Source organism: Miniopterus natalensis, chromosome 10, assembly GCF_054644295.1.
Source record: "Miniopterus natalensis isolate mMinNat1 chromosome 10, mMinNat1.hap1, whole genome shotgun sequence".
NCBI classification, from domain to species: Eukaryota; Metazoa; Chordata; class Mammalia; order Chiroptera; family Miniopteridae; genus Miniopterus; species Miniopterus natalensis.
In genome coordinates this window covers 79,762,503-79,787,194 of record NC_142090.1, presented here as the reverse complement: position 1 = coordinate 79,787,194, position 24,692 = coordinate 79,762,503, and the positions used below count along the sequence as shown (strand labels likewise).

The 24,692-nt window shown below is 42.4% G+C and overlaps 1 protein-coding gene across 1 annotated transcript in view; it reads right to left on the bottom strand.

Annotated features, from left to right (window-relative positions):
• Positions 1-12,230: 12,230 nt before the first annotated feature.
• Positions 12,231-24,692, bottom strand: part of SEPTIN7 (septin 7) — a 36,688-nt gene continuing 24,226 nt past the window's right edge. The window contains exons 10-13 of the mRNA XM_016222282.2: positions 23,064-23,189; positions 16,108-16,243; positions 14,318-14,457; positions 12,231-13,299 (exon numbers count right to left, since the gene is read on the bottom strand). Of these exons, the coding sequence (XP_016077768.1) occupies positions 13,260-13,299; positions 14,318-14,457; positions 16,108-16,243; positions 23,064-23,189 (442 nt within the window). The 3' untranslated portion in view covers positions 12,231-13,259. The remainder of the gene's footprint in view (positions 13,300-14,317; positions 14,458-16,107; positions 16,244-23,063; positions 23,190-24,692) is intronic.

Genomic DNA, 24,692 nt, shown 5'->3' with positions numbered 1-24,692 from the left:
ACCTCTCGCTGACTGAGCAGCAGGGCCTCGGGGCCGGGAGAAACCCTCGTCACCACGCGCTCCCTGCAGGATGAGAAACACTGCCCAGCGACAGTCACACAGCCTCGGGCCCCGGGGTCCTGCCCGCGTAGAGCCAGGAGGTCTGAGCCAATCGGGCATCCTGCCTGGCATCTCTGCTGGACGGTCCCTACATCAGCCTCGCCTTTGTCACCTGGCTCCTTGGAGCATCACTGCGATGCTCCTGACTGTTGTCCCTCCGGTAACGGATTCATTTCCAAACAAGTGGATTTGGCCCTGGACAGCGTTCTCGGTGGTTAGAGCACCGGCCTGTGCACCAAAGGGTCTCGGGTTCGATTCCCAGTCAAGGGCACATACTTGGCTTGCAGGTTCAATCCCCACCCCTGCTCAGGTGTGTGCGAAAGCAACCAGTGGATGTGTCTCTCCCACATCGATGTTTCTCTCTCTCTTTCAATCTCTCTTCCCCTCCCTCTCTCCTTTCCACTCTCTCCAGAAAACCAATGGAAAAAATATCTTCTGGTGAGAATTAAAAACAAAAAAAAAGTGGATTCGTTTCCAAACTCCTCGTGTAACTCCATCCAGCCGCCCAGGTGGTCAGCCCCCAACACCACCGCCAGGCAGTCCCTTCCTGCTCCAGTGTCTCAGGGACCTGGACTCCAGGAGAAGCAATTCCAAATGCTTCAGGATATTGTTGAAGAGCCTGGGACTGTGGGGAGCCAACAGCCAGACAGGGCCCGGGATCTGGCTCAGCCACTTCCTCACACTTCACACTGGTCAACTAACTTACATTTTCAGAGCTTCAGCGACCTCATCAGTGAAATGGAGACAGTAATTTGCATGAAAGGTTTTAAGGATTAAATGAGAATATAGAGCTCACACCCAGCACTGCATGAGGCACAGGCTGGGCCCAGTCATTGGCGCTGTGTCCCTTTGGGCTCTCCTGTCTCACCAGGCAGGGCCCTCTCTCCGTGTCCCCGCAGGACTCTTGCCTTTGGCCATTTAATCTCTGCTTTCTGGAGTGATCCTGACCGTAAATGCTGTCATTTAATAACATTCCCACCCCCGGCACCTGGCCGGTGTCCCAGGCAGAGCATGGGCAGGGGATGGAGCTCCGCTTTTATTTATAGATCGGAGATGGAGCAGAGCCTCCGAGTGCAGCGCGGACAGGCCCGCTGCCAGGTGGTTCACGGAAAGTCTGAGACTCCGAGGGATCGGGAATAAACACTGGAGGGTCGGAGGGATGGACGGGTGGATGGACGGATGGACTTTTGACAGCTGTTCTTCACGTGGGGTTTGTCCTACTCCACACATCTCCCCACGCAACCCAGAAGGTTTGGCCGCAATGGAGGCTCCGACACCGCAAGGGACACAAGGACTTCAGAACTCTGGGCGGCAAGTGCACTCACCTCTCTGGGTCCTCCCTGCTCACAGCCAGGGGCAGGCCAGGTCTTCTGGCTCAGGTGGCCCATGGCCAGTCTCTGAAACAGAAACAGCAGAATCGTGGGCTGGCTGCCCGGTGCAAACAGGGCACATTTGAAGGTGGGTAGTGGGCAGGGCAAGGTGGCATTCTGCCTACTGGGGACGATGACATGCGGGTCCCATAATAAAGGGAGTACAGCGTGGCTTGTCTGCCCTCACACAGCAGTGACAGGCTCTGCGGTGAGTTCAGAAGCAGCCGTGGAGGGCAAGGTCAGTTGGCAAGGCATAGACAGGCAGTGTTTCTCTCTGGGCCTTCCAATGGTCATGGAAGGAGTCCTAAGACCTTGATGAGGTCCTAGGACCAAGGGGAGGCTTTTACACAACCAGGCTCTCTCCTACATTTAATTAACCAGAGACTTGCCCTGGCTGATGTGGCTCAGTTGGTAGAGTGTCATCTCATGCACTGAAAGGTCGCTGGTTCGATTCCCGGTCAAGGCACATGCCCAGGTTGCAGGCTCGACCCTGGCAGGGGTGCGTGCAGGAGGCAGCCGATCGATGTTTCTCTCTCACAATGATGTTTCTCTCTCTCTCCCTCTCCCTTCCTCTCTCACTACAAATTCAATAAAAACATAATTAACCAGAGATTCCATTTCCTGGCAGTCACCAGAGACTCAGAGCAAGGGGCTTTGGCGAAACGCAAAAGTCTCTGCTGGGCTCCTCCTCCTAGTCTTGGTGAAACTGATGTCCGGCCATCGCTTGGTCACTTTCGCATTCATCCTTCAAACCAGCGTTTACTGAGCACCTACTAAATCCCAGGTTACAATTCCAAGTGCCCTCGGCAGGCACGCTAAGGAACGGAGACGAGGGAAGCGGGGGTCTGGAAGAACCAAGTTCTACCTCAGGAGCATTTCAGCGTCACGTGTGCTGAGCCCATGTGGGGTGGGGCCCCCAGGCAAACCAGCATCGGCCTATTTAATACTCTGTGGCCTCGGACTTTCCAGACTTATCAACCTCGTCTCTTAAAGAGAAAAGAAGAGGTCTTTTCAGAGGCCCTGAGACACAGTTTATTCTTGCCTTAATATTTATGAATTAAATTATGATTTTCCACACAAACAACTGTAAGCCTACTTTTGCCCCACCCTGAATGGGGGCGATTTGTCTGGCTCCTTTAGCACGTGCCTGGTGTGGCCTAGGACTTCACAATATCAACTTAATACTCAGCACTAGGATGTGTTAAATCCTATCATGTAAACTACAGATAATTTTACCAAATGAAAGTGGACCATGTGCCAGGAATGGAGGATTCTCACCTTATTAAAAACATGAGTTATTCAACACGTCCTTGAATTTTTAAAAATTCATATTCACTCAGCATTTGTGTGTGTTTATCGGCCAGCTGGCGAGCAGGATCAGCTACCAGGTGTTTAGAACCTGTTGGAAGAGCAGCTGAACTTGAGTCCATTCTGTCCCCTGACTCATTGCTTCCTGTGACACAGGCACAGCCACACTGCTGGGTCACTCCTGAGGGTCCCGCCATCGGTGGTGCACTTCAGAAGCTGAGTCTGAGCCGCTGGATCGGACAGAGTATTTACAACCACCTCTGGATTTTAAGGAAAACCAGTTAGGATCCGTAACGGGGCCAAGGAAATCCCCGTGCTTTCTGCCAACCTTTCTAAGAATACAGCGGATCTGAGACTTCCCAGAACTCAACAAGAAAAAAGAGAAAAGAAAAAGAAAGAAACAGTGCAAATGCTCAGGCTGGTGAGCTCGGTGCGGGATACAAGATTCCACTGCAGGGAGGGCCCTATCGTTATCTTACTCAGCAATGGGACATCTGGAGAGTGAAAGGGACCCTATTAATAATCACGCCAGGCCAGCAGCTATGGACACAGCTTGTCCCGGGCAAACGGGGCCACGTGGTCACCTCCTCCACAGGTGGCTGAGCTCCCTGCCTTGGTTGCAGGCAGGGCAGACACTCAAGTGTAGCCCAAGCACGTGCTCCTGGGACCTGACCTCCACGTGGCCCACGGGGGCTGGGGTGGGGGTGTCCCCACCCACAGGGACAGCTCCGAGGTTGGAAATACAGGAGCAGGTCAACACTACCCTGGCCCTCACTTCAACTGCAGAAACAGACCCTTCGCAACAAGCACTGTGTTTTCCAGAAGAAACCAGAGTTTGGGCTTATTTCTCTTTGGTGGTGGAATCGGCCGCAAAGGGAAGGCCCTGGACTTGGACGTCCAACAGTGTCGCCACACAGTGCCCCCTCCCCCCGCACACCCGAGACTCCCAGATGCTGCGGGGTGTCCCACTGGCCAGGCTTGACTGACTCTGTGGGTTTCTCACTTCTGAAGCCAAACTACTTGGATGCTCAGCCAGGCCAGCCACGGGCGTGTTAACCTGCGGACGCGGGAAAGCACCGCTCACGCGCCGCCTGGAAAATCAGTCCAGAGGGTGGACTGATGAGTCCACTCGCGAAGGTGGGGCGCTGGCACATCTCCACGGTGGGAAGGCCCATCGCTGCGGTCAACTGCCTTGGGCCTGGGGAAAGCGGTTCTCCCCCTTCAGCAGGCGGGGAAGAGATGGAGCCGGTCGATAACGGGCGACACTGCGGCAGAGAGAATGAGGCTTGTTCTCATCAGAGCGTGGAACAGGCCTGGTTGCGCTGCGGCCCCAGACCAAGCTTTTCCACGTGCTGCCCTAAGGCTCTGCCCCAAGGTCATGGCCCTCGAAACTTGCTTCACTTCTTAAAATTCAAGCATGGGATTTAAAATACAGCCCCAGGAACTCAGCGCCCCAGCAGCCACTGAAGCCAGGAAGAGGCCTGCCGCCCGGGCCGTGCTGCCCCCTGGTGCCCACTGGGCGCTGTGCTCTCAGCTCTCCCGGTGGCATCCGGCCCGCTTGCCTCCTCCCTCTACATCTCCTCCAAGGACGTGGCCGGCGGAGGTGGGGGCAGGCAGGTCTCCACCCACATGCCATTCCCATAACCAAGCCGCCTGCCAGGCAATGCCAATAGGTTTTTTAAGAGGCCAAAATAACCTGTGAGGGCCCACTGTGTGGTCACAATTCCAGGAGGAGCACACAAGTGTCTGTCACACCCTTTTCCAGGAGGTCCCCCACCCACCGAGGACGTGATGAGGTCACTGGGGACCCCTCATCCCAGTGCCCCATGACTACCTGGCCAGGCTGATGCTCCCAGGAGATGGTGTCTCCCCTCCTCCACCACCAGGAGGCTGATGCCCTTTGGATCTTGATCACCGCCCCAAATGGGCACCAATAGGATGATCAACCTCGTACCCAGACCCTAGCTTCTCCCTGGTCCAGTGCCCACCCCTGAGCATGTCCACTGGGCACTCAGGCTACCACAAAACCAACTCTGTACCCATTAGCAACTCCCCACTCCCCTCCCCAAGGATCTAGTCCCTTCTAGTCGCTTTCTGTCCCTGTACGTGTGTCTTTCTAGGTGTTTCATGCACGTGGGTGTCTCTGCCTACTTGGCTCTTGAGAGCGATGCTGCTGTGCGAACATCGGTGCTCAAGGCCCTGCTTGTGCTTTTGGGTGATTGCAGGCCCGTATGGTGAGTGGCACAGCGGAATGACTGGGTCCTACGGTCATTCTGTTTAACTTGGAGAGGAACCACCAAATTGCTAATGTTTTCTTTGTGTTCATTGTAATGCTGTTTCCAAAGAGCCTTTCTTAAAAACCCCTCTCTAAGTAAATAAAAATAATAGGTGGTCCTGAAGTATTTCTGAAGCAAAATAAAATTGACTCTGAGTGACATGGACTCCGGGGCTGATGGCACTCGGGGAGCCCCCAGGAAAGCCACCTCCCAGTGCAGGGTCATGATGCCGTTACCTTCTGTCCCGAGGGCCTCCACCTGCGATGACGCTCAGTGGTGCCAGGCTGGAGGGAGACGGGGTCTGTCCCCATGGATCCCAGTCCCTGCTGGACTCCAAGAGATGCGAGGCCCGATGGGGAAGGGGCTGGGCCGCCACCAGGGGACGCAGAGGAGCCTGTCTCCACCAGTCCGTGGCGCCGGGCTCAGGCCACCACTCTGGGCACCCTTCATTCTCCAAACCTCGGGGTGGCTGCGGGATTCCGGTCTCACCAGCTGCAGGCAGTCACAGCGAGGGACTGGCACGTGTGCCACCTGAGGCATGGGGGAGGGGAGCCTGAGTTCTCGGCGACTAGGAGCCAGTTTTTCGGACTGTGGCCCTGCTCTGAGCTTTGCTTCTCGCAGAGGCCGCGGGCTCCTGAACAGGAACATCAGACACCCATGCTCTGCCCAGAGCTGCCCTGCAGGGACCCCAGCTCAGACTGAGGGGTGGAGTGAATGAGGGCAGAGAGGAGGGAGGGGGGATGCAGAAAGGGAGGGGGAAGCTGAGGCAGGGAGGGAGCCTGCCTGCTGCAGGAGAGAACTGAGCCGGGAGCTTGGACCCTGCGCTTCGGCGTCAGTCCTGCCGCTGATTACGGCTTATCAGCCCAGGGCTTCCCCCAGCCTAAGGGGTCCAGGCCGGGGATGTGAGGTGACCCCTTTCAGCTTATTTGAAGGAAAGTGTAAGCACATCGGCCAGAATCAGGGGTTTGTACCACAGTGCAAATGCAATGTACATAAATATGAATTACATACACATACATGTCAAAAGAGGTAGCAAAGAGGATCTATGCATGTTAAGGTTTATTTAAAATTTCATATTTTGACTTGTTACTGCCATTATATGAGAACTTCCTGGTTTCTAGGAAATACACACCTAAGTATTTAGTATAAGGCGCATCGGACAGCAAAAGGCTCAAAAATGGTTCAGAAAAAAAGTACTTTTTTGCCAAAATTGAAAAATTAGAAGAAAAAAGTTCATTAAAAATGGGGAGGGGATATTGGACAATCTGTTGGGGTGCCAGCAGGAAGCCAGGCCTGGGGGTAGGTGCATCCGTGGCCCCTGGAGAAGGGGCCTACATCTGGGGTGGGGTGGGCAGCCAGGAGGGGGGAGTGCAGTCTCCTGAGGAGCCAGAGCTGCCTGGGTGCAGGGAGGAGGGAAGAGGGCTGCAGGTGGGGCGAGTACAGGCACAGCCAAAGCCCCAGGGCAGCCCACCTGTTAGGCCCCAAGCTGGTGTGTAGACTGTGGGTAAGTTAAGCTGGTACAAAGGCCCAGGCTGGCTGTAGAGTTGGCACCGCATTTACCCATGATGCCTAGCGGGAGACAAGTCTGTGGGGGCAGGATGTCGGGCTCACAGTGGTTCTCTCCGTGACCACGTCTGTGCCATCCACCATTCTGGGCCTGTTGCAGCTCTTCCCTGAGGTTTTCAAACTCCTAAGCAGTGTGAGAGATGCCACTATCCCCTCTGGTCAAGAGACTGTCCAGGTGCGAGCCTGAAGGTCATGGGTCGGGCCTGGGGGACACCTGGTCTGAGCAGGGAGGTGGCAGGGGATAAAACATTCTGTATGGTGCCTCCCAGAAACCTGGACAGATGCTTAAGAACCTAAAGCCACAAATTTGCTGGCTCTGCGCATGGTGATCCACACACCTACAGAAACACATGCGTATCTGTGCAGGAAGCTGTGTACAGGAACGTTCACTGCTGCATTATTTGTAAGAATGAAAAACTATCAATCAGAAAATGGATAAAATGTGAGGGCATCCTCCCACGTTGAACAGGGCTGAGCTGCACAGCAATAAACAGCGCATTGCAGAAGTGACATTGTGTGACTTCCAAGGCAAGTCATCAAAGACTCTGTGGCTTGCATGCTGCTCTCTCCTGGATCCCTTGTTCTGGTAGAACGCCAGCCGACATGTCACAAGGATACTCAAGCAGCCCTATGGAAAGGTTCATGTAGCAGAGGGGTGAGGCCTCGACAGCAGCTAGTCCGGTGACCAGAGTGAAGCAGGCCCCCCAGCCCCAGTCAAGCCCTCGGATGATGGTACCCCCAGCCAACATCTCAAATGCCACGTCCTGGCCAGAACCACCAGGCGAATTCCCGACACGTATGAACTCAGGTAAGACGTGTCATTATTACAGTTTAAATGCTACTGTTACTAAGGTGAGGGGGCATTTGCTGCCTCGAATGCAGCAACGGCTAATGAATCCAGATGTTATATAAGCATCCAGTGCAATTTTAGTCTGCTTGTTTCCAGAAAGGGGTTAAATGGCCACGTTGTGGATTTCTGAGCTCTGAGAGTCTATGAGAACACCATGGATTGGGCACACAGTGGGCACTCAACAGGTGCTTGTTGCTGTACTTTCCTGATTTTTGTTCCCTTCCCTCAGATTTTCATTTTTTTATAACTTTTTAAAAATATGTTTTGTATTGATTTCGGAGAGAGGGAGAGAGAAACATCAATGATGAGAGAGTGTCATTGATTGGCTGCCTCCTGTATGCCCACTAGGAATCGAGCCCACAACCTGGGCATGCACCCTGACAGGGGATCAAACCCTGACCTCCTGGTTGACAGGTTGAGAGCGACCCTGGCTGGGCCCTCAGGCTTTCAAGTGAGCGCTCTCTCCCTTGACAAACAGGTATTCTTCCCAGTTCGAATATTGTCAAAATGTTCACATTTGCTAGGAAGAGTCAATTAGTCCTAATGGTACCAGTTGGAGAGAAAGCCCATTCAGGACACAATCTATGACTGGGCCAATCCCACATGAACGAAGAGATCACAGAGCGTGAGCTGGCCTCAGTGGCCTCTGCTCCATTTCCCAAGCACCAATGCGGTATGGGGTCTAATTAGGCTCAAATGCAGTGTTGGTTCAAGAGAAAAGGTCAACCTGAGATCCTAGCACCTGTACCCAGCAACCTGAAGGCCTGAGAAGGATTTTATTTTGGTGTCCGAGGGCAAGAACTGTGTTCCTGACATGTTACTTTTAACACTGTTTTTTTTTGTTTTGAAAGTAAACCGCACTAAGCCACAGATTTGTATAATCACACATGGGGTTTATCCCAAAGAAAAAAATCGACAGCTCCCAACTCCCAGTCCAACCAAATCTATATCCTTTAATTTATGCAAAGTAAGGGGGGAAGCTCTCATGAACCCCAGGTCTGTGCCAGGGCACCATCACTCACCCAGCACTTGCCAAGTTGCTTAAACTGCGGGCTTATCCAAGACACAGGAAACTTTTCTGTGCCTGCAGTCAAGTGGGGCATATATTTAAATATGAAAGAGACCAGTGAAATTCAGAGGACAGAATAAAATGAGGGGAAAAAGTCTCTCCTAGACCAGGTTAGTTCAGTAGCCCACACCTGGACAAGCCAGCCCTTCACCCATGGAGATTCTATGGTTTCATATTTCCTTGTAAATATCCAGGGTAGCCCTGTCCTGTGTTGCTCAGTGGTTAGAGCATCAGCCCAAACACGGAAGAGTATCGGGTTTGATCCCCAGCCCAGGTCAGGGTGTGTGTAGGAGGCAACCAATGTGTCTCTCTCACATCGATGTTTCTCTTCCCCCAACCCCGCCTTTCTCCCTTCCTCCCTCTCTTCCACTTTCTCTAAAAATCAATGGAAAAAAATATCCTCAGGTGAGGATTAATAAGAAAAAAATCCAGCGTGAAATGTTCCTGCAACACACCTGGAAGCCAGGAAGCTAAGCAGCCCCTCAGCCCCTTTGGAAAAACAGAGAGAAAATAGACATTTCTTGGCAGCGTCTTCCCACTTCCCCCTTCCGTCAGCCCCCCATCTTACGCCACATCTTCACAGATTTCTGCTCTCAGAGGTGTCAACCTCTCCCGCTTCCCACCCCAGACGATTTCTGAGCCTGAGTGGCATTCAATGTCGGCAGGTCCACAAACACTGCATCTCAAACAGTGGTTCTGGGTGGCCAGTGGGGTTTCGGGCTACCCTCCGAGAGCCTGGCACAGAACAAGGTCTCCTTTCACGGGACCTGCCTTTGCTAACACAGGCGGGTTGGCTGGGCCCTGCACCCCACGGGGCAAACGTTCAGGCCAAGAAGAGTCCTCATTATTCCCAGGAGGCTTTGAAAGGCTCCTAAAGAACACAGGAAATTGTCGCCCGGCCTGCTCTCTGCTGAGAACAGCTGACCCTCAACTTTGAACATTCTGTGGATTGACCCCAAATCCTGGGAACCAGATTTGCTTGAAAAGCAGCAATGTTTTCATCAGAGACGCTCGGATAAACCATCTGAGCATTACTTGCAAAGAATGACGCATTTTATAACTCCCACTACTGGCACCATAAAAAAGCCCGCTTTCCCCTCAAAATCACCTTATTTTCATGGCGTGCCCTTTTGTGGAAACATACTTCATTTAGAAACTCCAACGGGCTATCTCTGCGCACACAGCAGGGCTAGAGACCCACTGCAGCACCACGTGAACGTACTGACCACCAACCTTCCCCTAAAGCTGGGAAAACTATGCTCCTGACCTGCAATGGCCCCGCTTCGCCACATGCACAACATTCAAAGGTAATTTCGAGTCCAGACACCTTTGCACATGGTCAGAAGTAATCTTCACTCCAAAGTCACTGAGCAGCTCCAAACCTGTTTTCACTCTGGGGAAGGATGACAGGTATCTAGTTAGGATTAAATGAAGGTGATGCACATAAACTATTTAGCTGACTGTCCGCAACAGAGCGAGTGTCCGAGAGGTGGACAGTTACTATTATTACCAAAGGAGCAGGGAAAACAACCTGAATGAAACACAGACTTTTGTTTACATGTGCAAGCTTTTTACAGGAGAGGATTTCACTATACCTCAGTGGCAGACAATAACTTTTCCTTCCGCATCAGGTAGGATACACGGCAGTCTACACTAGGGCGTCCTGGGGGACTTGACAATGGAATATTTACAAGTCTACATACTGCCGACAGCAATGGCCTCCGAAGAGGAAAGTGCTAGGTAATGCACTGGCCTTGATGAGTGCTAACTCTCCCCCCTTTTCGCCCTTGCTGCCTCACTGGCCACCTTACCCCTTCCTCTTTTTTTCTCATCTACTATACCCTGACCTCCACATTCTTAGGTCAGTTTCTCCAGGACTTTAAAGGCACAAAAGGTACAGGGAGTTAGAATGTGAACGTACGTGTGACAAGCTAATGGCTCGAAGAGGCAGGAGTCTGAGTCTCCTCAGCTTCCAAGATTATAAACTGAGCTACAGGGAGATAAGCTGCAGGTCCAACTCGTCAGCTTCCCATTACCTGTGAACTTGATAACGAAACAATTAGACCTCATTCCACTAGGTGGCAGTAAAACTCTACCACGCGGTGCCCAAACTGCACTAGGACTAGCGCTTACCTACTTGGTCAATCCAGACTATGATTAGAAAGACAGCGGTTAATAAGCTACTTCAACTAGACAGTGCTGCTTACAAAGGGGACCAGGCACTGCCCGTTTGCTGACCTTTCCGTACGCTTACCTCAATGTTGTACCATGAACAGTCACACAGGTCTCAGGAATCCACAGGCCTATGGCAAAGGTAGGCCCTGATACTGATATGCTTGAAAAGCCTGCAGTCAGTCAAAAGATCCAGAAAAGCTGCATAGCTCCTCTACCAGATTCAAAGAAAACCTTAGGCATGACAAGGATAAGGCCTGTGAAAGTTTCCACTAGGTGGTAGAATAAAGGTGACTATCACAACACACAGAATTTTACAATGGTAGTCATTGAGAACCTGTTTCTAGAAGCAGCAGTCCTTTACCAGTTAGGCAGGCAGGCAGCCTATAAATGTCCCATTTTGCATTCTCCAAATTCAGTATGTTGCTCATAACCCCCTACAACCAAACCTTCCATTAGAGGTATTAGCCCAATAGCTCAACACAGGAACAAAATTCCTGAATATCTGAATCTGGTCTTGGAATAACAGTCAATTTATTTTAGAAAGCCATTCGCACTGTTATGCTGTCCAATGGGAAAAAGGTATTTTAGGTAACAAGACTTTTCCGAGATAATTTTTAACTAGTGATGGCCATTAAAAGTAAAGATAAATGTTTACTGTAGTATCCCTAAAATGTGTTTTTAATGCACTATGAGATCTGCTTTAACAATAGCACTCTGGGGTGAATTTACATGTAAAGTCAGGATTCTACAATGTAAATAATCAGTGTTTTACACTTTAGATCTATGTATCTTTTAAAAGCAGTAAGATCTCTCAAGCATACTGATTTATTTAAATCCTTCAGCCTTTGAAGTAAACACAAATATTAACTAATCAGAATTACCAGTTACTTCTTACTGCTTGGATCCTTAATTTAAAAAATAGACAAGGTGAAATTTTTAAAGGTAATGAACTGGTACATATTCATTACAGTACTTATACCATAAAGCATTATGTTAAAATCTACATAATCTGATGTTGGTTGAAATAAATTACACCACCCTCTTTCCAGATAAAAAAGTACAGTTTCCAGAGACTTGTAATGAATGAGTTGGGATTTGTTCTCAGAGAAATGATATATTAATGAGAGGTAGTAATATAGAGAGAAACACTGAATCTCATAAAAAAACATGGCCTTGGTGGGTGTGGTTCAGCTGGCTGGGCATCATCCTGTGCACTGAAAGACTGCTGGTTCGATTCCTGATCAGGGCACATGCCCGGGTTGCTGGCTCGATCCCTGGCAGGGGCTGTACAAGAGGCAGCCGATCAGTGTTTCACTCTCACATGGATGTTTCTCTCTCTCTCCTTCCTCTCTCTCTAAAGATAAATATAAAAATAAAAAGAGAAAATCAACACATACACATTCTAAGCGAGAAAAGAGCTGCAATGGTGGAGCTGACAAATTCAAGTTGAGAAGTTTCTTCCTAAATATATTCTAATCTTGTACATCAACTGTAGAATATTTAAGACCCACACTCTATTACATCACAACATTGTTTATTATGTGAATTTTTTACAATACAAACAAAAAAATACAGAAATGCAATATATGAATACAGCTAAATGCAGAATGGTGACTTTTTTCTTTTCAAGAGGCCATGATTCCCATTTCTAGTAAAAGAAAGAGACTGCACATGGGTAGAAATAGGTTGGTCGTTAGCTCCACAATTTTGCCTAGAAATGATCTATAAATGCTTTTTCCCCCTGCTACTTACCATAAAGTGTAAAAAGGGAATTAAAGGAAAATTTCCTTGTTGGTTCCTACCATATGAAAAATGCTATATTCTATTTTAGCAGGGCCAATATATGGAAAATACCTAAATTAAATGTTATTACAAAAATGAAGCAGTAATGAGATTCTGGCTAAAGAGGGCACTAAATGAGAATAAAATATATTTAAAGAATCCAAAACAAATAAACAAACAAACAAACAAACAGAAAAGGGCTGTTATAAAAAAGCTCTAGGTGCATTGTAAGCATATAGGGTTTTTTTTTTCCATGTGTATTTTTAAACAATGGAAGTGTCAAAAAATAGGGTCAACTGTGTTAGACTAAATTACATTATTGTATACGCTGCGTTGGATGGAACCTTTGTATTATAATTATCATAGAGAAGCATAGTTTGCATCATATTATGGCAATTTATCCTCAGTGAAAACCTTTCAGAGTCCTTTTATTTTGGAATATCCTGTAAACAGTCAAACCACCAGAACATGATTGTACAATAGTAAAATGTTTTCTTGCATTAAATTGAAGACATCTGTTTAATAAAAAAAAGAAAATGTAGGAAAGGTACTTAGAGCTGTTAGTTTCTAAGTACACAACACCCTAGACAATTCAAGGCATCTTAATCTCCATCAAGAACAAAAAAAGAGAAGAATTTTTGTCATGCTGTTAAATCCATCATTAAGGATAAAACTGGTGCAAATTGGTCAAACGGATCCAACAAACACTGATGTCCAAGCTGGCATGTTGGCAACTAATACGTAACTGGTGGTCAAGAGAGGGTCTAAAATATCTTCCCCTTCTTCTTGTTCTTTTCCAAGGTTCTAAATGATTAAGGAAAACAACCAAAATCACTGACTGTGTTACCAACATTATAAACAACATCCAGTAGCAACAGCTAACCCAACGACAACTGTGTTGGGTTTTCAAACACTGCTTTTTCACTTGAAAAATTAAAAGCTTTGCAAGTAAACAATGACAGTGCTAGTACATAGCAGTCTTTTCTTAGACAATCAAATATTTAACAAAATCCCAGGATAAACACAGTAAATATATGACAAAAACACATTTTCAATATATGAGAACAATTCTCAAATAAAATAGTGCATATTTAAACAACCAACTGGCATGCAAAAGGGCACACTTTCCTCCTACTGCCATGCGCACTCTGAAATGCACTTGCTTTTACAAATGTATTTTCCTCCTCGTTGGGGAGGGAGTTAATAGAACAAATGTCTAATCTCGGAAACGTTGTAGCAGTGAGGGTCAACTGCAGAGTCCTTAGAGCAATTTGACTTTTTCAGCTTTAAATGGGACTGATGAGGAAAAATTTTAAAAAGCCAAGGTACAAATATTACTGAGTTTTTTATAAATAAAGAGCAAGCAACTTGTTAACTGCATTAGGAATTAGATATCCAAAATTTTATCTTAAGAATTTTATCTAAACAAACAATTCAACATATTAAAACATACTTCTAAATGTACAAAAGATCTTTATAGCAGTGTTTTTATGCTCACCCAAAATTGAACACAACTATTACATCCAACAATTGGAGGAAGGAGGTAAGAAATTGATTATGGGGAATCAACTGGGCAGAATGGTATGAAGCTAATAAATTATAGTTATGAAGATTGTTAAGTCATGGACAATGTTTGTAGTAAAAAAACCTGCTATATATTAGATTACATTCATCTATTTAAAAATATTCATCCATGAAAATAATTGTGCTTAGGATGCATAATGGGTGATGTCTTTTAAAATATTATCCTAATTTTTCTAAATAAATACTTTATTCTTTAAAACATCAATGCCCACAGTTCTTGGGAACATGTACTAGTTACCTTGAAGAGTTCTGTTGTTCTAAAATACGTTGTTGGGCTTCCCAGTTTGCTTTCTCATCCTCAAACTGACGGCGTTTCTCCTCTAATTCTTTGTGCTGTGCTTCCAAATTCTTTTTCATTTGCTCATGGCGCCGCTGGAGCTAAATTACAGCACGATATACAAATAAAACTGGTTAAGAATGCAGAAGCAAAAGTACAACTATCTGGCACTGACCAAGTTAACTTATCCTTTCTCTCATGTAAACAATGGAGATGCACCATCATATCTACCTCACAGGCCTGGAATGTAGATTAAATGACATAATACATGAGAGATGCTCAGCAGTGTCTGATGCACTGTACTGATGGATACTAGCAGCTGTGCTCCAAATATTTCTAGCACAAATGAACTTGAGAAAAAACTGCATTAAACAACTTAAGTAGGCTTTTTCACCTATTTGCGTATTTATATGGCTTACAGCATTGGGGAAACTTGGTCCAGGCCTCTTTACAGGTAGGTCCTTTCAATGCTAAGAAAAATTTCACCCTTCAAAAGAGTAAGTTTCTCAAAATTGATTCACCACTCACAGTCGTCACAAAAACTCTGGAAGCGTTCTTTGGCTACAGTTTCATGATTATTTGTTTATAACATTTACTCTTGGGAGGAGGTCCTAAAGTATTTCTATATCAAATGTAAATTTAACTACTTTTAGATTTTCAATGGAAAAATATAAGTGTGAAGATAAGAGATTCGTGATTACTCTTGTTTTTATTTCCCTTCTGATATAGGTTAATTATTTATTAATTAGTGGAGGGATAGAGACTCAAATGAATAGATTTAATAACAGCCTGATAAATAAAAAGACTAAACTTAATCTCCAAAATTTCATATAACATCAGGCGCCAAGATTCTAGTCCTGCAAAGTCTATGACAAATATAACAACAGTGAAAGTTGTTTTTTAAATAAGAGATTACATGAAAAGCCCAGTAAATATATATTTAAAAATAATTTTGAGCACGACAGTAACAAATCTATGCTGAGAAAACTTATATTGAAATCACTGATCTATTTTGTGTTTATCCATAGTTTCTTTTTTTAAAAAATATATCTTTACCGATTTCAGAGAGAGGAAAGGAGAGGGAGAGAGAGAGAAACATCAATGATGAGAGGGTCACTGATCGGCTGCCTCCTGCATGCCCCTGACTGGGGATCGAGCCCGCAACCCAGGCATGTGCCCTGACCAGGAATCGAACCCCGATCGCCTGGATTCTAGGTAGATGCTCCACCCCTGAGCCACACCCGGCCGGGCTATCCATAGTTTCTTTACAGGACTATCACATTCCTTCATTTTCTCCCCTCTGACTGTAATGTACCTTGGCATGTCCTTAGTTCAATTAAAAAAGGTTCTTTCTTTCTCATGCACATGCAAATATATTTGATCTATTATTATCCTAACATTAGTTTTTATTCTTACATCCACTCCAAACTTTGACCTTTTCTTATTCTGAATATATGGAATGGCTTATAATTTCATTTTTCATAACTTGCTCATTATAACTAATAATCCATTATAAGTATTCTGGCTGTTATGTCTTCTACCAAGTATACCTGTATCCACTTACATGATGAATTATATATTTTATTATAAACATAGTGCTTGCTTTTATTTCTCCATTTTATTACATTAGGGTATTATATTCAATTTGGAAAAATATTTAGAAAGGTTATATATTATCTATGAATTTTATTAACAATATTATTCTGAAAGGAATACTGTGTCACAAGAAGTGGAAATATTAGGCCGATTACCTCAGCTTCAGAGTCCTTCAGTTTCTGAACTTTTTCCTTGACCTTCATCTCAAACACCTGCTCCATCTCCATCTCCATCTTCTTCATCTTCGCTACATGCTCCCTCCTTTCTTCTTCCATTTGTGCCAGAGGGCTCCTGCCACGAACATGAAGAACAATCGTCACACATCCAGAAATAAAGAGTTAACACAAAACCCTGAGTGATGAAGACAAGTGAGGTACTGTATGGCATTCCTAAAATCTCTGCTTCCTATTTTTGGAAAATAAGTTTCAAAATAATTTTTCAATTATTCTGACACCATCTTAAATAACACCAAACACAGATTTGAAGTTCCATGTATAACTGTGTTAAAAATTCTTTAGAAATTTTAAAATTTATAAATATTTATAATCTAGAACTTCTACAAAATTTCTTATCTAAATTTAAATCTCTAGTAAATAATTATGAAAATAGATCTAAAAAACAAAGGCCGCTGTTAGTAGGATGTTTCTCTAAACCTAGTGCGTATCTAATCTGAAGATGACCCATTAAATAAAGTGTACAAGAAAAATGGAAACATTCCAGAATACATTCACAGAATGGAAAACTAGAAGAAAATCATTTCATTTTGTACTTTCTTTAAACAAAATTTTAATGTGAAAAAAGGAACTGAGTTAATCAAGTTAATATATGTAAAATATTTTTAGTTCTACAAATCTCCAAGTGTTACAACCTCTTCTTCTAAGACAACTACTGACATACAATCATACTGTTAATTAACTACAACTCAAACGTATTTTGGTAACTGAAATGCCGTGCTGGAAACGACCGCCAGTCAATACCTAGAACACTCTTCATTTAGATATGCAGAATATCTCTAGTCCACTTTGGTAACTTTGATGCTCTTGAAAATTTATTCCACCTAACTCATATATTTCATTTCTTAATTTTTCAAAATGTTCACAGTGATAAAACATATACAAATACACACAGACAGACCCAGAGGCAAATAAATATCTTGGTAATTATTTTTAATATGCCAGAAAATAGACACAAGCATAGTTAAACAAAAGTAGTTCAGTATCCCATTGATATTAAAATCCACAGGCTCAAATCTGTGGATTTGCACGATTCTGTTTAAAATTTTCATGCTGAAAAATAACACAAACGCACTTTATGTTAGGGCTGGTATATTTACAGACTGAGAATGCTGAAGTCTCCGTAACCTACTGTAGCCCCGGGGAGGGAGAAGAGTGAGCTCCGTGGCTTTGAAGAGCTCTGACCTCTACTCAAAACTCTGGGGAAACTTAAGAGGCAGGCTCTTTTCTGACTCTGTCGATAAAACATGTTTATCTGGCGTCCACAAAAACAGGCTTTTACCATTGAATTTCATATTTTAAACTGGTAAATTTCATTTCAAGAAAGTATTTAAAATTAAATCATGGCTGAAAAACAAAATCAGGTCTTAAATAGCACCCATAACTTCAAGGGCTAGTCACGAACCCTGACTGGACACTCTGAATATGCCGACTTCTCTCCTTATGAGGCTGGGTATTTCTGACCCTCCCGCACTTCTCTCCCAGGGAGGACAAGAGCGCTAGACAGAAAATATCAAAAAAGAGCAATAGGACAGAACACTGGCGGCCACATTTTCTTAGCAAAACAGGACGACAAAGATGTGATATGCGCTGGGATCAAGACGACCTGTTATGCAGTTAAATTAGAATAAAATGTCATTTGACTAAAGGATATTTCTTCACCAAGACAAAACTTACAAATCTGCAGTACAGTTTAACAAGTAAGCAATGAATCAGAAGTTCTGCAAATGAAACTAAGCCAAACATTAACTTAGAAGAAGAACCTGCATTCAAAAAGTGAAGTCAAAAAACCCAAAATTTTAGGTGTAAATGCCATTATTTCATTAAAAGCTGATGAAGCCCTTTTAAATAATATATTTCTCATCTTTTTGGTCTCAGGTCTCTTGGGCAGAAAGCCAATGAATACCCTAAAATAACATGCCAAATGAGTGTCTATGTGTGCACACGGGAGCATTTTTCTGGTGAGAGGGTCGAAAGCTGCTGTCAGACATTCAAAATGGGTCTACTTATAATACTTCACGTCTTCCACCTTCTAAAACCTTTTAGAGTCTAGAAAAGAAATAATCTAATAATATTTCTAAACTGACAGTCTTAATAACTGAATATGTATGTTTAAGCAACTTAGATTATCCAACAATACTGTTGTGATTTGAAAACAAATATTCAGGACTGTAAATATATTTAAAAAATTAAAATTCAGACAGAATTGTGATTTTAAAGTTAAATATATATTCCTACTTATTATAACCTACTATAAAATGGTCTTTTAAGCTTATCCTGGGAGGAAGAAGGCAATTCCTGTAAATTTGAAGAATTCATAGTATATTTTGCATGTGAAAAGACTACCAGTTTACCAAGAGTAAACACTGTCATTTAGGTTATTATTTAACTCTGGGGTAAAATAGAACACTTTTATAGCAGAAAAACATGCTATAATGTTTTGAAATTTGCTTTTAAATTTGAAATTTAAATATTTTAAATCCCTACATATTAAACCTGCTATATCTTTGGAAAATCAAATAGCCACTTACATGCCTTCAACTGTGTCATATCTAAAAGAACAGAAAATACAGAGACTTAGCATACTTAAAGTGAACCACTCCCAAAAGCAGCAATTAAAGGCAAATTCACAGATTTTATAACTAAATAAAGTATGTGCCCTAAAACAAAAGTTTATGGCAAAATTTGTTAGTGCTATTTATTTCTTTCCCAAAATTCTGTTAATACTTGTTATAGCAAATTATAAAAATAAATATGCTGTGCAATTATCTACTTATAGCCTGTTCAAATTTCTATTTAATATTTACATATGTGTACTTTAAAAGAAATTTATAGTATTTCACATTTGAGATATTTTAAGTTTTTGGCCTTGTTAAAAATGACTCCTGACCAAATGAATTGATATTCCAGTATTATATTAACAAAATGGTCACATATATCTAAAAATGGAATTTTTGACAGCTCTCACCAGTCAAAATGATCTTTTAAATTTCTTTAATTTTTAAATAAATCACAGCCCCACTTCTGGTTATCTTTATTAAAGTGATATTTAGAACTAATACATAATTATGCTTATAGAAAACACAGGAAAAGGATCGTTTGTCATCACATTAAATTTTTTCAAATAAAACCTTATTTATTAGATGGCTGGAAAAAAGCATTTAAGTTACAATACCTGCCTGCTTTTCAATAGGAAACTCTTCTTCACACTCAGATACACTGAAGCTTACAAACTTAAGCTTGCCAGAGACACTTAAAACAACTCAACCAAAGAAATGAAAAGGCTTGGTGAAGATTTCTTTAAAAAAAGAGAGGCTATGATATAACTTGAATATCACACTAAATCCCCAAAGATATAACTTGGCTTCTTCCAGGATTCTCTTTAAGGGGTTCTAGCTCCTGAAAGCCACCAGATGACTCATCCTTTCACATGTCTAGTAACAGAATCACAGCAAGGACCACACGGGCTGACCTAGTAAGGTTTAGCAAAAAATGAGGGCCCTCCCCTTACTGGGGCTCTTCGTCCTTGCTTTAAGAGATCTGCAATTCGGATGCGGTTAATTCTTCCTCGCTTTCTTTAGGATACCTTGTTCAATCTTCTTTGAACTGGAACCTGACTTTCCTTTCTGTTACTTCCCCCTCCCTCCACCCTCCAGACAGGGGTGGGGCAAGATAAACTCTCCTTGAGGATTTAAGTACTGTACTTAAAATTGATGATTTGATATTTTCTTTGCCAGACACAGGTAACATATGAAGAGCTGCTAAGAATAATGCCCACTTTTCCAGGACTTTGGCCTTGAGATAAATTTTTTTCAGATTTTAACCACATAATCGAAATGTTAGATCCCCACCCCGCCTTTATTAAGATACAATTAACATAAAATATTGTGTAAGTTTAGCACTGGCCAGTGTGGCTCTGCTGGTTGGGCAGCATCCCATGAACTGAAAGGCTGCCAGTTCCATTCCTAGTTTGGGCACATGCCCAGGTTGAGGGCTCGATCCCCAATAGGGGGTGTGCAGGAGGCAGCAGATCAGTGTTTCTCTCTCACATCAATGTTTCTCTCTCTCCATTCCTCTCTAAAAATCAATAAAAAAATCTTAAAAAAAAATACTGTGTAAGTTTAAGTTGTACAATGTGATCTCTAAATCCTGTTTTAAGCCCTTCCAAAACTGCCTCACAAAATTAAATATAAGATGAACCAATCTACTTTATTACTCAATATCTAACTTAAAAAAAAATAGCTTATGTTCTAAAACCAAAGTGTAAGTAGCATTCTATGGAGTGTACACTGCCATACCTAAGTTAATATGACTATAAATTTTGAATAGATTCATATGTATGTACATTTGACCCTTGAACAACATGGATGGGTCTTTAGCTACAAAGAAAAGCACCTTACATCAGCAAAAGCACCATAAATCTTAATACTGACTTTTTTTTTTCAAGTCAACTGGAATGTTTTAAAAATTGCTAACATTTTCAAACCAAAATGGATAAAACTTCCAAGTGACTTCTTTCAGATTCAGTGCATGTTATTCAATAAAGTAGTAAAAACCTCATTTAACACAGCAGATAAAAACCTATTCTAATGATAGCCATTCCCCAGTTGTTAGAAACACATTTCCATTAGAATTCTACTTTTTATGTTTTCATCTGGGTTATAGTTTAACTCAAATAATCCACACTAGAATTCTGTAAATGCAGAAGAATTGTTAATAACATTGTTGTAAGTTTTACTTTCTTCCTCTAAATTACACCTTACCTACAACTAACAGCAGAAATATCCCAGCACTACTTTAAAAGCCTTATATTTGAAATACAGAAACAAACAATTCCTTATTTCTAGGACATGAACAAATGTTTAAAAGAAGAAAATTAAACAGTAAGTTCATACATTTAATAAAAAATATATAGATCAGTGGATTAATGTTTTTCTTTAAACAGTTAAAAAGTCTTTAAGCTAGTGAAATGCATTTAAAATGAATTAGGATTGGATCACTTTGTATATTATATAATTGTCTAACCATTATGCTGTACACCTGAAACTAATATAAAACAATGTTGAACGTCAACTGTAATTGAAAAATACAATAAAACAAGAATATAAAGAAGTGACTGGTCTTTTAAGGATAAACTGAAAAATAAAATGGATTAGGATTTTTATTAACAATATTTACTATGATTGATGCTTCCATTTTTGTGATAAAGTTGAAACAAATTTTGCTAGAAGAATTAAGAAGTATTGCCCTAGCCGGTTTGGGCACATGCGGGAGGCAACCAAGCGATGTCTCTCTCTCACATCAATTTTCCTTCCCCCTCAAAGCAATGGAAAAAATATCCTCTGGTGAGGATTTAAAAAAAAAAAAAGTCTTGCCTTTTTCTCATGTGCTGAACCTTACCTCAAACAGAATCTTGTATTTTAAATATTTAAAAATTGTTAAAATATTAACCAAATAAATTTTTCCTAGAAGTCAATGTTTTACAAAGCATGAATTACTAATCACCTGTATCAGAATCACCCAGGGTGCTTATTAAAAATACAAACCCTCAGGCCCACCCCCATCTACTGAGTCAGAATCACTTGCTAAATGATTGAACTCAGAAATTTACCTTTTTAAAAATTAGTTTCACAAGATCCTTGAAACCAGAAAACCTAGGAAATGATCACTAAAGTTCCTCAAATAATAGCATAAGAAGAAATTCAAAGTAAAGTAAGAAATTAGAGACTATGACCCAAGCATCATTAGGAAAACATGGAAGAAAATAAACACAGAGTTAGGACTAAGATCTGTTTTTAAAAGAGAACTGCTCTGTGTGCTTTCTTCCTGAATGTAAAGGCCACGTGGAGACACAACTATAAAAGAAAGAGGAACGTTTCTTTTCCATTATGAGGGATGCCGGCCACTATGAAACAGTACTGTGCCTTTAAGAACATGCCTCTCTCATTATTTACACAGGCGATCCTTCAGATTGTCTTTGGATGGCAGATAATACCTGGCTACAATGTACATAGTTAAAATGGTCTTCATAATACTTATGATCCTCGACTTATGATTCTAAGTAAAGGGAAAACAGGCACAGACACTGTTACCAAGAACTATCCAAGCTAACTCACCAGCGTCCTCACACGTCTCTCTTTCCCATCCCATCACAAAGCCACCACAGCTTGAGATCCTCACTAGGTACGGTGAAACCACACTGGGTAGTCACTCACACCTCCTAACAGCAGAAGAAATCCAAACTCCAGCTAATCACTCCGTGGAAAAACACAAAAGGGACGGAGGAAGCAGAGAAGGTAACCAAGACTACAGTCATCTAAATATTCTTTCTGTTTGGTCCTGTCCCATTTCTATATAATCTATTAGTGAAACTCTACTATCAAAAAGGTTTATTCAAAAAAGACATAATAAAAGGTAGAGGCTCTATGCTTAGTCTCCTTAAAGAGACAACGAGATGTTTATCTCACAAGCAATACGGGTTAAGATATCTTAATAGTAACTTTTCTCTTTCCTTTAAAAAAAAAAAGGTTTTTGCTAAAGGAGCTGTTTGATTTCTAACTGGGGGTCTATTAAATGTGTGGTGTATAGATTATAAAGATGATGGCAAATGACCAAAAGAGAATGCAAGGTTCTTTCTCTTAATGAACAAGGTAATAAAACAACACTTCCTCCAACAATTAAATAGTAAAATATAAAACTGCCAAAACAAAGCTTAACAACATAAATATCTGCAGTTGTGCAGAAGTAACATCCCCATTTTCTACTGAGTAGCCAGGAGAAATTTGATGAAAATGAAACAATAAAATTATACACACACACACACACACACACACACTACATAAATACTACCTTTTCTGAAGGAAACGATGTATACTTACTTAGTAAGCTGCCCTTTATTCTTGTTATTATCAACTCCATTATAAGTCACAGCTGCCAGTTTCCTGCTCCGGTAGTTCTCATAATGTACATTATTAGTGACATCTTTTAAATCCTGCATATGTGTTCTGTCATAAATAGACAACAGATCAGGAGTTGCTTCTATTAAAAAGCAGAGCAAGATACATACAATGCACTAACTTGACACCAAGGGAAATTTAGGTTCCAAATGAGAATTGAAGAGCCATAAATCCCTCAAAGCAGTTACTAAAGATAACAGTTCTACACAGAATATTTACCTTGATACTACAGTAAGTCCTCACTTAAAATCATCGATTGGTTCTGAGGCTTTAAGCAAAACGAAGTCTAACCAAACCATTTTTACCACAGGCTAACAGATATTAGCAAGAGTTAAGTTCCTATGGCTTCTCAATATTGTAAAAAAAAAAAATTGAACAAAATGACATTATTTGAGGATCTGTTATAGATATTTTATTTTACTAGTTCTATGGGAAAGTAGGTTAGCTTCTACTGACACTCATAAAACCTAAAAGAAATTCTGTTCTTTTAGTAGTATTAATAATATTTGAGCTTTTACTAAGGTAATAAATTCACAGGGACACTTCATATTGCATATCGAGTTGAATTCAAAGTGGAGAATTTTAATTTAGAGTAAATTTCTGTTTATTCAAACTGTCCAGTGAATGTGGTATCTGGGCAAAATGAATGTTTGCTCATAGCATTTCCACAATATATGAAATCAATATATATAATAAACATATAATACATAAGGCAATTTCATTATTCCTTAATGATTCAACAGTTCGAGATGCTAAAGACACCCTGAGCTGCTGTGTGATATCCTTTCACAAGTGCAGGTTCTTGGATCCAGGTGGTATGGCAACACTCTATCACTTGACCCTCCCTTTCCTTACCACCCATCTCTGCATTTGCCATCACCACCACCTCACCAACACTCCCCTCTGGGAGACAAACAAAGGTGTACTGTTTTCATTCTTCCCAATATCCATGAAACATTTATTATTACTTCCCCCTTTGTGAACAGGCTATGATGTTAAATTACTCCGATTCAATTCCTACTATCTGACAGTTCTCTGAGAGTTTACTGCCCCCCGTTCCAAGTCTGGGTTTTCCAGATGTCTCCTTTTTTATGTTCTGCCCTTTGATGAATGTTTCCTCTCTCTGGCCACCACAATCATACCTAAAGCTCTGCCCATCTCCACTTCGGCAGAGCCAGGCAACTTCTTCTTCCAAGCAGAGCCAGTGGTTGGGAACAAACAGCTCCTGCTAATTTGTCACTGATTTTCCAAACTTAGAGTCCCATTGCCATGGGAGCTCTTCTCAGCCTTTGAGTCAAAACACTCTAACCCATGACAAGCTCTCCTTGGTTGCCACTCAATTTTTGGTACCAGTGAATGTCATAGGTGACACCATATAACCTCTTCAACTATAAGACAAGAAACATGCCTTCAAAACCTAGCATTCCCTTATACTTTTCCCAAGCTTTTCACATTAAAAAAAGCAAAAGCCTTTTCCTTTCTACTTTCTATACCTCTTTCAGTGTTAAAACCTCAATGGAAAATACAATGATAAAGAGACTTTTTTCCCTA